The 15,746-nt window shown below is 35.4% G+C and overlaps 1 protein-coding gene across 3 annotated transcripts in view; it reads left to right on the top strand.

Moving 5' to 3' along the window:
* EFR3A (EFR3 homolog A) overlaps window positions 1-15,746 on the top strand; it is a 69,789-nt gene that overhangs the window by 29,086 nt on the left and 24,957 nt on the right. For all 3 annotated transcript variants that reach the window (XR_015715804.1, XM_087825494.1, XM_087825495.1), the window contains exons 6-11: window positions 1,473-1,622; window positions 2,222-2,359; window positions 6,146-6,224; window positions 7,627-7,762; window positions 9,283-9,450; window positions 14,872-14,986. Coding sequence is in view for 2 of the 3 variants with exons in the window: in XM_087825494.1 (XP_087681620.1) it covers window positions 1,473-1,622; window positions 2,222-2,359; window positions 6,146-6,224; window positions 7,627-7,762; window positions 9,283-9,450; window positions 14,872-14,986 (786 nt within the window). In the remaining variant the exon portion in view is untranslated. The remainder of the gene's footprint in view (window positions 1-1,472; window positions 1,623-2,221; window positions 2,360-6,145; window positions 6,225-7,626; window positions 7,763-9,282; window positions 9,451-14,871; window positions 14,987-15,746) is intronic.

Raw genomic sequence — 15,746 nt, forward strand, 5'->3', positions numbered from 1 at the left:
CTGATAAGGAAACTATTAAATTTCTTTGAAGTCATGGCTAGAATATATTGGTTAGGCCAGATAATAGATCTGAATTGGATGCCAGCTCTGTAGCTGGAGTAGCTATAGGCAGTCCCCAGCTCCCCCAAACAGGGGCAGCACCCTCTGCTGTACTCTGTTTAGGCTATTGTGTAACAAAGCATGAATCATTGTTCTTGTGTCATCTTGTTCACTCCACCTTGTCATCACCTAAGGAGTAGCAACAGGTGCATAAAGCAGACCCCATTGTAGTAATGTTAGGCTTGCCTACTTTTGATAGCTGCAGCGTCTCTCACCCTTTATGTTTTAGGGAGCAGCATGAATAGACACAACTTCGAAACAGGCAAAATTTGTCTCTGTCTCCCAGTTCACTTTCTCACCTGTTCAGCATAGTATTACTACCATTTCCCATTCTCCATCTGCTACCCCTAAATGCCTGTGTCCTTTCCCCATGAGTTTGGGAAGCAGTGCCACCCCCTTCCCCATAGCTGCCATTCTCTAAACCTCTTCATAGGTATTGGAAGACAGTGCTGGATAAGCTGAATAAACTTCAATGGTGAATATTTCCTGTAGTAGCAAAAAAAGAAGTAACAGTCACATTTGGCCAGAGGGACCATGTTTTAGGGAGATGGGTTACCAATTAACTCTGCTTTTATATGTTGTTTTCTAGTCACTTTTCATTCTCAAACCTACAGATTTTACATATATATATGTGTATATACATATATACACATATATATATATGTGTGTGTGTGAGTGAGGAAGAGCTTGAGGAAGCTGGGGTTGTGGATTGGGTTGGGAGGATGGGCAGCATTGTCTCACTGTGTGATAACTTTTAAATCACAGGTACACATGATGATGTATATGTAAGTACACACAGATATGTGTGTACATATATATATATGGCTGAGGTTGTCTGCACTCCATTTTGATAGTTCTCGTTTGTCAGACCTTTAAAGGAACCAGCGTGGTCTTCCACTCTTCCATCTAGGGGGACAAGTGGAGGGAAGAGCCTCTCGGGAAGAACCAGTGAGAGGTCTGAGGAAGCCCTGAAGGGTCTTCAGAAAGAGTGAAATTCTGTTTTTGCTCAGCATCTGAGATATCTAGGCGAGAAATGGAGAGAATCTAGCTCATTACTTTGAATTATTATCATCCTCTTAGGAAAATCTAATGCTTTTGATTTAGACTGGATGTTACTGTGCTTTACAGTCCTTTGAGACTCTAAATGCTGATTTAAAAAAAATAGTATTGAAAGTAAGCCTCTTTTAGAGCTGCCTCATCTCTTTGTCCACCTTAGATTACTGAGATTTTAATTTCTTAGATGTGTTATTGTGTTACTTTCATCTTACTGACTTGAGATAACAGTATATACTTGGGTTCGTTCTGTTAAGGTAAACAAGCATACTTGTTTAAATAACTTTTCTCATGACTCAGTTTTTTTCATTTTTTTATAGAATTCGAATCGCTGGAATCAGGGGTATTCAAGGCGTGGTTCGCAAAACAGTTAATGATGAACTTCGGGCTACCATTTGGGAACCCCAGCATATGGATAAAATTGTTCCATCCCTGCTGTTTAACATGCAGAAGATAGAAGAGGTCGACAGGTATTAAATAAGCACTTTAGGGTTGAGGCTTGGTTACCTTTGTATAATTGTATGTGTGCTGGCTCGCTAGGCTAACTTGTCTTTAGTTAAGTAAACAGTGGTCTTGTAAACTTGAGTGAGTTTAGATATGTGTCCTTTCTAAAAAATTATTCATCTGTTGTGATCACATTAGGCTTAGTAGACCACAGATTTGGACTCATACACTTAAGGTTTTATTTGTTTTAGAAAGATTTTATACTTCACTTGTTGCTTATTGATCATCCAAATTGTTATTTGAATTAATATTACTTAAAGTTGCAAGTGTAAGAAATAGAGATTATAGCTAAACTTCTGTTATTTTTTAGAGATCCAGCATGCTTTTTTATGAAGTTAGAAATAACCAAAATAATAATAATAATAATAACAATAGTTATTTACTTTATAATTTTTTCAACAAAAAGGTTAAATCGTGTTTATTCCTTGAGTATTCTTCTAAGATTTTTTGGGATAAAAAGGAAATGTCATTATATGTTCCCGAGAAGTAAAATCTGTTCTGTTTAACTGTTAGAACTGGCGATAGAATTCGTATACTCATGTTTATTATTTCTCTTTCTTTCCAGTCGCATAGGCCCTCCTTCCTCTCCCTCCGCAGCTGACAAAGAGGAGAATCCCGCTATGCTGGCTGAAAACTGTTTCAGAGAGCTGCTGGGTCGAGCAACTTTTGGGAATATGAATAATGCTGTTAGACCAGTTTTTGCGTAAGTAGTTGGCATTTTCCTGGTTATTTGTGACTGAACTGTTAATTCTGCGTTAATTTACTTACAGAGGACCGTTACTAATGGACTGTTACTAATGGAACAGTGTAGCATTGTGGGAAGAGTGCAGGATTGAGTCAGATACCACACGTTGGAGCACTGGTTCAACCACTTCACCAGCTTTTTCTTCTTAGAAATGAAGTGCAGTATTGTGCTTGATGCCATGTGCATCATTTATCTTGAATTTCTACCCACAGATGCACAGTAAGGTATTAAAACACACAGTGTCCAAGTACGATGTATCTTATTTTGTTAACTTCTATGGTTGGTTCCTCCTGATGGCTGGCTTTTGTTTCCTGGCCTTCTTTTTGCTGTGGTTGGACTGCCTTAGGGCACATTCCATGCGCTAAGTAAATTTCTTCTTACCCTTAGCAATTAGTAAATATCTCATTGGTATTGTACTCTCCCCTCTGGCAAAACACATTTGTGAGCTTTGAATTTCTCCACATACATGTTGTCTTTCAAGCTTTGTCAAGGGGTTGTGTTCTAACTCAGTCTTCAGATAACAGAGCCACTAATATTCTTTGTAATTTCTGCACATTTTTGCTAGTCTTTCTTTTGTTAATTATTTGCCTTATCCTTTCCCTTCATGACTGTAAGAATGTCTTTATAGCATGTATAAAGTTGTCTAGATGTAACACCCAGAATTCTTTATTTAGGGGAAATATTTGGATTTAAAGTTGAGCTTTACATTGCCTGACATTGGCCTGTGCCAGAGACCGTCCAAAAAGACTGAGTGTCCTAGCAGGCCTACCTAATAGAGAGAAACAAACCCAAATAGGCAGCCAAAATGGGGAGACAAACAAGCCCCAAATGAAAGAACAAGAGAAGTTTCCAGAAAAAGAGCTAAATGAAACAGAGATAAGCAATCCATCTGATACAGAGTTCAGAATACTGATTGTATGGATGCTCAACAGCATGATAAAAAGATAAAGAAACTATGAAGGAAATTAAGAATGATCTAGCAGAAATAAAGAATACATAGGAAGGAATAAACAGCAGATTAGAGGAAGCTGAGGATCAGATCAATGAATTAGAAGACAGGGTAGAAAAAACTCACTCAATCAGAGAACCAAAAAGAAAAAACAATTAAAAAACAGGAGGACAGTCTAAGGGAACCGTGGGACAACATGAAACATAACAGTATTTGCATTGTAAGAGTGCCAGAGGATGTCGAAAGTAAACGGGTTAGAGAACCTGTTTGAAGAAATAATGGCAGAAAACTTCCCTAACATGGTGAAAGAAAAAGTCACACAAGTTCAAGAGGCACAAAGAGTCCTAAGCAGGAAGAATCCAAAGAGGCCCACACCCAGATACATTATATTTAAAATGCTGAAAAGTCAAGACAGAGAATATTAAAGGCAGCAAGAGAAAAGCAATCTGTTACCTACAAAGGAGCTCCCATGAGGCTGTCAGCTGACTTCTCATCAGAAACTCTACAGGCCAGAAGGGAATGGCATGAAGCATTTAAGGTAATGCAAAACAAGAATCTGAAACCAAGGTTACTCTATCCAGCAAGGCTATCATTCAAAATAGATGGTGAAATAAAGAGCTTCCCAGACAAAAAAGGCTAAAGGAGTTTATCACTACCAAACCAGCATTGTAGGAAATGTTAAAGTGACTGCTATGATTAGAAGTAGAAATAGAGAAACATAGGCATAAAGAATTAAAATGGCAATAAATAAGGACCTATTAGTAATAGCCTTAAGGACTTTAAGGGAGAGATTAACAGCAATACAGTCATAGTCGTGGACTTTAACACCCCACTGACTTCACTGGATAGATCTTTCAGACAAAAAGTCAACACAGAAGCAGTGACTGAATGGCTCACTAGATCAGATGGATTTAATTGATATTTACAGAACATTTCACCCCAAAGCTGCAGAATATACATTCCTTTTAAGTGCACATGGGTCATGCTCAAAGACAGACCACATGTTAGGACACAAAACAAGTCTCTACAAGTTCAAGAAAATTGAAATTGTATCAAGCATCTCAGATCACAAGAGCATGAAATTAGAAATCAACTACAGTGAAAACACTCAGAAACATTCAAACACATGGAGGCTAAAGAACATGTTATTAAACAATGAGTGGGTTACCAATAAGATCAAGAAAGAAATCAAAAACTTCTGGAAACATGAAAATGAACACACCACATTCCCAAATCTATGGGACACAGCAAAAGCAGTCCTAAGAGGGAAGTTCATAGCACTGCAGGCCTACCTCAAAAAGCAAGAAAATTTTTTAGTAAACTATCTAACTCTACAACTTAAAGAATTAGAAAGCTCCCCTGTGAAGGCGTCAGGACCAGGGCTTTTGTTTGCTGGGAGTTTTTTTATTACTGCTTCAGTTTTATCAGTTGTTATTGGCCTATTTATCAGTTGTTATTGACCAGGTTTTCTGGTTCTTCCTGATTCAGTTTTACATGATACTACTCATATTTGGAATCTAATAAACAAAGTAGCCTGAGGAACAAAATAGATCCAGAGACATAGAAGCATGGAACAGACTGATGAATCTCAGTGGGAAGGCGGGAGTGGGGGAGTGGGTGGGGAGAGATTAATCAAAAACTTATGTGCATATTTGCATAACCCATGGACACAGACAGTAGTGTGGTGAAGGCCTTTGGGGGGGGCGGGGATGCAGGGTGGAGGGGATCAGTGGGGAAAAATGGGGGGATATCTGTAATACTTTCAACAATAAAGATAAAAAAAATAAAGTCAAGCTTTATAAGAATCTATAAAGCACAAAATTATATTAAAAATCTGAGAATCATTAGATTTTCAAAAGGATCTGTGATTTTCACCATCCTCCCCTCCAGAATTACCATTTAAAGACTCTATGGACTTACAAAAGTTATACTAAGAAATAATCATGATTTCAGATATAACTAAAGGCAGATTTATATTTTAATATTCAGACATGCTGATTTAAGAATTTTAGTTTTATCTTAATACTTTTATTAAGTATTTTTTACCTAATAGTACTCTATAAAGCCTTAAAGATCTGCAGAGCTAGCCTGGGAGAAAGAAATTACCCAATTAACTGTACTTGAGTACTTACTTGAAAGTGGGCTGTATTCCATGTAGTGCTTAATGAAATAGTTAATTATGTATTAGCTGTTTATATAATTAATATTAAATATGCTTTGCAAGTAAGGTATCAGGTATTTTGGGGAATATAGACATGAATAAAACTGTCTTGGTCCTTAACAAACTTGATGGCTAATTGACATGCACTTATAGTGAAATACAATATATAGATTATGAGAACAGGCCAAAAAGTGCTATAAGCAGTTTAAAACACAGAATTCAAGTTGAATCTGGATATTAGGGGGTGGTTTCTTTGGAGGTAAGCTTAGTTGGATAATTAGGTTTTAGCAGGTTGAGATGCATGAACAGAGGCAGAAAATAGTGTGGCCCCAGTGTATATTTCCAGATTCTTGCCTTTTTGTGATGTTGGGAATGAATGACTTTTCTTTCTTGCCAGCTCATCTAGGTATTTAAAAATCTTATATATATTCTAGCCTTTTTTGCTGGTGTTTTGTGAAAGAATCTGGCTGTTGGGGGAAATATATGTCACATATCTGGAATTAGAACATTGACTTCCATTAACTTTCTTTTAGATACTCTTGATTGTGAAGCTTTGCATACTGTTGAGAGTTCTACAGGGAAAAAAGTATAAAAATAGGAATTATTAAAGTAATTTTCTTATTGTTAATTACAGACATTTAGATCATCACAAACTATGGGATCCCAATGAATTTGCAGTTCACTGCTTTAAAATTATAATGTACTCCATTCAGGTCAGTAATTTTGGTTCTATGTTGATAAGCATAGCATCAGAGATATAGAACACTGTAGGACAGCAATTTTCAACCAATGTGCCACAAGAATTTTTAAAATGTGCAATACCTGACTGTTAAGTCAGCGGCACTGACCTCTTCTTTCCTCTGAGATTGTCAGATAAAAAAATGACAACAGCCAGCATAGCAATAGCTGTTCGGTGTGAATGAATCAAAATTATGCCATTTTTTGTCAGATTGGCAAAAAATATATTTTTTGTTGTGCCACAGAATTTTAATAATTAGTTTATGTGTGCCATGAGATGAAAAAGGTTGAAAATTGCTGCTCTAAGAAATAAAGCATGTTCTTAATTTAGTTGTCTCACTTATTTTCATTTACCACTTAATCGTTTTTATTTGCCAGCATGGAAAGATATCTGATAAAAAGAATGAAATGATTTTATGATGGTGCTGTTGTGCATTTTATTTAACACAATTGTGTATTTATATTTCACTGATAAACTAGTATTGGAATTGGTATTTATTACAGCAACATATAGCTGATAATAATAATTACCATTTATTGAGTATTTACTATGCAAAAGTGCATGTGTTAAGTCCTCTCTTTATAGATCCCTGTGCTGAGACACTCCTATCTACTACAGAGGACCACCCTGCTTTACCTCGAAACCAGAACAGATCATGTCAGGATTTATATCCTACATGTGCTGTTTACCACATTTATGCTTTTATAGACTTATGTCCCAGTATCATTCACTGTGATTGATCAAATTTATTTATATGTGATAAATTTGCCCTTGTAAATTGCAAATCTCATATCTTCTTGATTTAAATTAAATTTCATCAGGTACACATTGATAAAATTTTCATTTGATAATGGCCCTTGATTAAATGAAAATTTTGACTGTTTAGCATTGTTAGGTGTTCACAATAAGAAGTAGTATTTATATAGTTTGGGTAGGAGAGAAGTACTGTAAATGTCATATCTGTTTGTTTTTTAACAACGTTTTATTCTGTTACCAAGTTGTAAGAGTATATAAATGTTCTTTATGAAATGACAAAAAAATGTAAAGAGAATAAAAATTTCTTGTGAATTCCCCTATCAGAAATGCTCAGCATTAATATTTGGGTATATATAATTCTAGTCTTTTATACTTCTAAAAATCCAGATTGAATTTTATTACACCTAATTTTTTGCAACTTTTTCCACTCATGGTATAAATATTTTCCAGTATCTCTATTTATTCTTAAATGGAATGATTTTTAATGACCGCATATTGTTCCACAACATAAGTATGGCTCCTGTAATTGGAAGTTTAAGTGTCACATGGTCTTTCATTCCTATGAATTCTGCTGGGGTGCATATAACTCATACATCTTTGTGTTATTTTGTTTCTTTTAGGCTCAGTATTCTCACCATGTGATCCAGGAGATTCTAGGGCACCTTGATGCTCGTAAAAAAGAATCTCCACGGGTTCGAGCAGGTATTATTCAGGTTCTGTTAGAGGCTGTCGCCATTGCTGCTAAAGGTTCAATAGGTGAGTGCTAGCAAAAAAATAAAAACCAATTACTGCCTTAATCTATTTCAGAATGTTTTTCAGTAGATATAGCAGTGTATGGAAAATTCTCAGAAAATATTTCTAACATTTTTAAATGTGCTGTAGTTTTTCTTGAAATTTTTGATTCACATGGTTATTCTCAGACTTCCTTAGTGTACAATTAATGAAGCAATTTCTTTCAAATTAATCTCTCCTTCCCTTTTTTCTAATAAAGATTTTTGGATACCAATTATATGATAAAAGATTTGGGAGGATACAGATATAAGAAACTTACAGTTTACTTGGAGTTAAACAACTCTACCTAATACTGGAATAAAAGGCAAAATTTGATCACATACAAGAAAATCAGGGTCAGAGAAGGGGGAGGAAATGAATTAGCAAGAGAAAATATTTTGCAGCCTGTTCGGCTATAATGTGTGGTTGTGCAGAGGAAGTCAGAGAAGTGGCTTTCAAGTTCAAGTTGTGGCCAAATCGTGGGTGTAATTTTGCAGTTAATTGACACTCTTTAAAGATTTACTGTAATCTTTGTCAGAGATGTGTTTTAGGATAACACATCTGGCTGCAAAGTGTAGGACACATTAGATATAGCAGGTGGTTATCACTGTGGTAGGCATGAGGGAAGGAACTTGATGTTGGATGGCAGCAGTCAGAAGGTCAGGTCAGCAGAACTTCCTGACTGACTATAGGGATACGGAAAAGGGACAGGTAAGAGGTCATGATGTTTCTTACCTACCTGTGATTAGAAGAATGGAAGGGGCCTTCACAAAATTCCTGACATTAGAAGGAGAATCTGGTTATATTTTTTTGCTTCAAAATCAAAGTGGAAATATTCTACTGATACGTTCTGACATTCATCCAATGTCATATAAGTGTCGGCATTTTGTATATGGATTCTTTATTACTTATAACTTATCTCAAAGAAATGGAAGCAGGTTGTATCATTGGAAAGTTACTTAATTTGAAATACGAAATGAAATACAGATAAAAATGTGTGTTACATGTGGGGTACCATGTACTGGGCTTGGTACATTCCAAGGGCTGTTTGAATGTTTCTGTCTAGTTATTGAGACAAATCCTTCCTTCTTCAGCCTCAGGAGATGCAAAATAAATTTCTTATGCTACAATGAGGTATATTATCATAATTTTGTGGATTCTGATCCAACAGTCAAGTTAAATGTCCCCATACACATTATTTTGAGTGGACAAGATTAAATAGGAGGGAAGTTTTTTGAAATCTTCATATGTATATACACATTTTGCGTGGGTTAGACAGTGATTCAGACAGCTGCTTAGAGATGCCAGCAAATGCTTGTTGGAATAACTGGGAGACTTTATTTAGGTATTTCTTATTTACTTTTTTAATGAACTAGTTAGTTCATAAATTAGTATTTCCAACTTCTTAGAACATATGCAGAACTCTCTTTTGAAGAATTTGAGAGTTGGTTTTGAGTAGACAGTCCTGGGAAGGTGTGCTTGCTCACCTCAGTGACCACTTACAGGACCCACGGTGCTGGAAGTCTTCAACACACTACTGAAACACCTGCGTCTCAGTGTGGAATTTGAAGCAAACGATGTACAGGTGGGATCTGCAGCCAGTGCCAGCTTAAATTCAAGTTCTAAAGACAATGATGAGAAGATTGTGCAGAACGCCATCATCCAAACAATAGGTGAGTGCATTTCCCTTTTCCAAACTATTATGTAAAACTGGTTACAAAAGCTGTCACAGAAGGTACTTGACTCCTATACTACATCTGTCAAAGGTCAATGACGTAAACGTAAGAATAGGACAAAACACTGTATACCCTCCACCCAGATTCATCTATTAACATCTTATGCCATTTATGCGATTATTTACTTTCTCCCTCCATTTCTCTGTGTGTGCATGTATGTGTGTATATGTCTATATACATATATGTGCATATATAAATATGTACATACACACAGAGAAAGATAGATGCATGCATCATACATCTGTGTTTTTCTCCCTAAACCACTGAATTGTGAGTGCGTATACACCATGGCTCTTTACCACAGAGTACTTTTCCAAAAGATAAAGATATTTTCTGACATAACCAGAGTATAGCTTTCAACATCAGTGAATTTAACGTTGATACAGTTTTTATATTTCAGTTTTTTCATTTGACCTAATAATACCTTTATAGCATATTTTGCCTTAGGCCTCTGGTCCAGTCTAGGGTCATATATTGCATTAAGCTATAATAATTCTTTAGTGCGAACATTCTGTTATGATATGAGCATTATTTAAGAGTACACCCCCCTTTTTTAATTTCCTCATGTGGTTTAGTCTGGTGTTTCTTCATGGTTAAATTCAGGTTATATATTCCTGTCTGGATACTACATAAGTGAAAATGTTCTCAGAGTATCACAGAGAGGCACCCAGTGTACGTTTGCTTCTTATTAATGATGTTAATTTTAATCACTCAAAGTGTTGTTCTGTTTCTCAGCTGTACAGTGTCCATTTTTCCTCTTGTAAATAATAAGCAGTCTCTGAAAAGATACTTTTAGACCAGGCAGGTATTCTGCTGTTCATCTGAACTTCCCCTAGATTTAGCAACCATTCATAATTCTTACCCACGATGGTTGCAGAATGATGGTTTTAACACTCAGCACTCCCTTCCAGCTCTCAATTGGCACTCAGTGTTCTGCTATAAGCAAGAGCCTGTGTACATACATGTAGGAACACATACATTCATCTATTATTGGTATGAACTCATGGATTTGTATTTTCATGCTTCATAATTCATTCTGTACTTAATATTTGTTATTCTTCTGGTGCCGAAATTTTCCCAGACTTGGCCAGTAGGAGCCCCTGCAAGCCGTCTTCTCTGTCTTTGTAACACCCCTCCCCACCTTTCTTTTGAGCAGAGCCTTACTTGTGTAAGCTGTTCCAGGCTCACTTTACAGTTCCTGCCCCAGCCCTGAGTCAGTCCTTTCTCCAGGAGCTGGGGTTCCTTTAGTGGGGAATGGTATTGGAGAATAAGATCTGGGGATTGATCCTTTGGACTTTAATATCATAGGGTTGGTTTTTTTTAAACACAGTTATCAAAGTATAAAGGATAAAAAGGTAAAGAGCTTCCTTTAAAAAAAGCCATGGGATGGATGTGGGGTGGAGGGGATCAGTGAGGTTAAAAGGGGGACATCTGTAATGGTCTCAACAATAAAGATAAAGAAACGTTTAAAAAAAAAAAAAGGCTTACAAGTATAGAGCTCACAGGATTTAGCTGAAATACCATCAAGAGCCCTTAGAGTGTAGGAATCAAGAACATAGTATCTAGATCCTTGATTTGAATCCAGATTCCATCTCTTGCTTACTAGGTAACTTTGTACAAAAGTCTGAATTCCCTGAGCATACATTCTCTTACCTATAAACTGAGTAAACAATAAGTTATAAAATTATAAAGATTAATTGAGCTAATAAATGTAAAGTACTTAAAATAACTGGAAGGGAATAATTGCCACATGGTATTTATTATCATTTTGCTAATCTGTATTACTTAAATTTTCTAGTCTAAGCATATATTTATTTTGTGAAAATAAAAATAAAACTATTACATATATATATATATTTTTAAATATATCTTTATTGATTTCAGAGAGAGGAGGGGAGAGGGAGAGAAAGATAGAAACATCAATGATGAGAGAGTCATCGATCGTCTGCCTCCTGTACACCCCCGACTGGGGATCGAGCCCGCAACCCGGGCATGTGCCCTGACCAGGAATCGAACCCCAGTTGCCTGGATCCTAGGTAGATGCTTAACTGCTGAGCCATGCCTGGCCGGGCATATATTTTTAAAACTTCTAAAATGTTTCTGATTACTTATAATGTAGAAAAACATAGCTTTCCAGAAGAACAGTGTTTAATGTAGAAGTCATATATAAATTTATTTTACAAATGCTGGAATGCCATAATTTTTAATAAGTTTAAAGCTCATTACTTTAAGTCTTCATTGGTCAAGTTTTTATTTATGAGTTAGAGTTTTCCCTAGAACAATTAGCCTCCATTCCCAAGACTTTATATCTAAGACTATGATCTTTCTTTTCCCATTGGGAAGATGGGTAAGGGTATTACTGCTTTCTTCTATCCACCATTCTTGTTAATCAATATGACCCTACAAAAGAATTATGTCTACAGTTAACAATACACAACTCACTGTATTAAACTCACCAAGCTTAACCTGTTATTTTTGGAAATAAATGTTTACAAGTTGGTTTATAAAGAACAAAAACAAAATGGTGAAATAAAATAAAAAAGCCATGAGAATATTTTGGGAAATGACCTGACTGTATATAAACATAAAGCAAGCAAACTCTTTTTCTACCCTCCCCCCCTCCGAACAGTTTTTCAGAATGTGTAGATCATACTTGAATGCAACTACATGATAATGATAATTTCGAAATTATGTTGTCTTTCTGAGGTTTGGTATCTAATTTCTAGTGGTTACTAACAGTTTCTCTCATAATAGAGTCAAATATCAATTTATTCTGGAGCTCAGTCTATGCCTTTTACCTGGGTAATTTTCCTGCCTGCAAGCTACTTGTTTATAATAGTCCTTTGGAATATTTAATACAGAGTTTCTCTTCGTCATCGTTCCTGAAGTTTCATGGATGTGCACACAGGCCTTGTGCATCCGCATCCTACACCTAATTACTGAATGTGAACGCACATCCTGCCCTGTGGCAGGGTTTCATATGCACATGGCTCTCGCCTTGCGGAAGCATTTGGTTGATCTGCTTGGTGCAGTACCTCTTTTTTACCTGGTTACATTCTCATCATGTGCATAGAAATTGCCCTTATGACAGCAGAGGCCCATGTACATCTTATTCAACACACGTAGTAGGGGCTTAAGATTTTTGGGAATGCCTGAAAAGGAAAAACATGGTAAAGTTCAGTATTACCGTGGAATCTCAATAAAGCAAGACATTCTAGTTATTGCTTAAAACAATTAGTGTCCGTGTGTGGTAAACCTAGCTTTTATGGTGACTTTTAAATTTGTTTTCATTATTTATGGATTTTCAGTGATATTAAGATGGTGTATCAAATCAACTCAGCTCATTTTCAGAGTCAATATAAATTGCTTTTTTGACTTCTAGTTAATTCAGGGTTACTGATTCACTTTAGAATGTTTAATTTATTGTTTCTCAGGTATTTTATTATAAAACATACACAGCAGACTCAAGCAATATTTCTGTGACATAACACATTCAGAAATAACATGTGAAAATTAAAACATGACAGAGCCCAGCCGGGCGTGGCTCAGCGGTTGAGCGTTGACCTAGGATCCAGGCGATTGGGGTTCGATTCCTGGTCAGGGCACATGCCCGGGTTGCAGGCTGCAGCCGATCAGTGACTCTCTCATCATTGATGTTTCTATCTCTCTCTCTCCCCCTCCTTTCCTCTCTCTGAAATCAATAAAGATACATTTAAAAAAACAAAACAAAAACATGACAGAAAAGAAAATGCAATGTAGCACAGAGAGTAAGATATTTGTTAAACCACACTTCTGATTTCCTCAGTATTTCCTTGTCGAAGTTCTTAGATCCTGGTAGTGAGCAGGTGAGGTGGATATTCCTGGTGGTAGGCCATAGAACAGGGATGCTGTGGCTTTTGCACTTGAAGTTATGAAGCTGTTGGCCAAGTTCTTTCGTTTAAAATAACCAAGAACGTAGCTAGCTCCCTGCTGTGTTTTTTTGGGGGGGTCATTAGCATTTTTATTCAGCAGTTCCAGTACAAACAGTGGGTCTAGAGAATGAATTACTTTCAGGACTGTCCTCACAGTGGGTCATGTTGGAGACTTTATGTCCTGGTCATACCAACAGACTCACTTGGAACAGAAAAGCAGTGTCTAGTTTTGTATGCTAATTAGAAACACTTCTAATTGGGTTCTTGAAAAGTTAAAAGTACCTTATAAGGAGGAAGTAGAGAGTAACAATGGCATAAGACTTGGAAATGAGTAGAAGCCCTCATCTCAGGCCTTAATATTAGCTGTGTAGTTTCTTGTATGAGTTCTCAACCTCTCTTTTCCTCACTCTCACAAGAGGAAACTGAGGCTAATAATAATAGTACCTGGTCTCATAAAGTTGTTGTGAGGTCCAAATACAAAGTAGCTTATTTCCCTAGAAATATGTGCTCCTTAATTGTTAGCTAGAATAATACATTATATGCAGATTGAGTAATATTAAGATCATGAGATTTTTATTGCTGAAGTATGTGATAACGGGCAATGATTTTTAACCTCATGCCCAATCAAAATCATGAGTAGAACAATTTGATTTTGTATAAGTAGATTATTATTAACTCCAATAATAGAAGCTGAAGAGCTAATTTATTCTTAGAGAAATACTACAAGTAAGAAAGTTTCTGTAATGATTATATTACATTTTAAGATATGAACAAAAACAGCCATGATTTGATATGTGTTCTAATCTTTCAAAGGAACAACAAAGTTTGAAGTTTGAGTGTTAATTAAATGTAAATACTTTATGACCAGGCAGTAAACCTTCAAAAGCTATAGCAGGTAAATTTAAAATATCACAAAACCCAAGAATGCATAAGAAAAATGACAAGTAAATAAGTTATTATTTTTTAACAACAGCTGAATTATGTATGTTGAATTAACTCACAGAGTTAAACTGTAACCTTGGCCCATTGTAATAACATTCTAATACATTTAATAGTCCTAGGAAGCCAAAGTAATGACCTAATAACTTCTTTACCCAAGTGTGTCCTCATTACTAACTTCCTTACCAGAATAAGAATGTAGGCTCACAGTATATGAACAAGAGTTTCATCAGAAATATTACCAAAAGGTGTTTTTTTCTTTTTCTAAAACTCTAATTCAAATTGATGATGGTTTGCCACTGTTAACTATATGCAAAAGACTTAGTCCATTATATAAATCTTATATTGTATATGATTAAATGATTTTGATTAAATGAAATTATAATATCATTAGAGTTTAAAGACATTGTTTTACCACATATTGAAAGATTTGGTTAAAAATATAATTTTTTATTATATGGAAAAATAAACTTTTTGATTTGTAAAATTTATCTTAATATTTTTATAGGGTTTTTTGGAAGTAACCTACCAGATTATCAGAGGTCGGAAATCATGATGTTCATTATGGGGAAAGTACCAGTTTTTGGAACGTCCACCCATACTTTGGATGTCAGTCAGCTAGGGTATGCATATGTAGTTCTCCAACTATAAATTTCAATTTATTCTTGGTTTAATTTCATTTTAAAGAAATCTAGAAAATGTATTGTTTCTTTATTCACTAGTAATAAAAATCCTATGGAAATACTAAATCCTAGTATTTTTATGGTACTAGATTGCTAAACAATTGAATCAGTTTTGTGTGCTTTTAGAATCAGTTTTCAGTATATGATAAATTCTCTAATTTTCTGTGTCTTCTATTGACCAGGTGGAAGGTTTGTTTAGCCTGGGTATTGCCTATATAGTATTTAGGGTAAAGCTTCAAGTTTTGGTAAAAATTGAATATTTAATGTTGGTTAGCAGGAATGTTCACTTACTCCTAGAACTGAAAGTGGTTTTAAAGATCATATGTTTTGGTCCCTTCATTTTATAGATTTGATTTGATTTTACAACATGCTAAAGCTTTAAGTTTGTGAATATTTTTGTGTTTTTTGCTACTTTACTAAGGTAATAATAGTCTTATTTTATTTCTATTCCTTTGACCATTAGATAACCCTTTTTCCACTTGTTATTTTTAGAATCATCTGTTTTTACCTCTTTAAATAGATATATTAGTCAGTTATATTTACAGTAAATATATTCCCCAACTTACAGTATCTTTTGTGTTTTGTTATGCATTCATATAATTTAATTTTCATGTCATTACATGCATAGGTCTGTTTCCTTTGAGAGCCAATAACTTTTTAACATTTTTGTTTGAATTTGATTCTTTAACATATAACTTTA

Source organism: Miniopterus natalensis, chromosome 16, assembly GCF_054644295.1.
Source record: "Miniopterus natalensis isolate mMinNat1 chromosome 16, mMinNat1.hap1, whole genome shotgun sequence".
Classification (NCBI taxonomy): Eukaryota; Metazoa; Chordata; class Mammalia; order Chiroptera; family Miniopteridae; genus Miniopterus; species Miniopterus natalensis.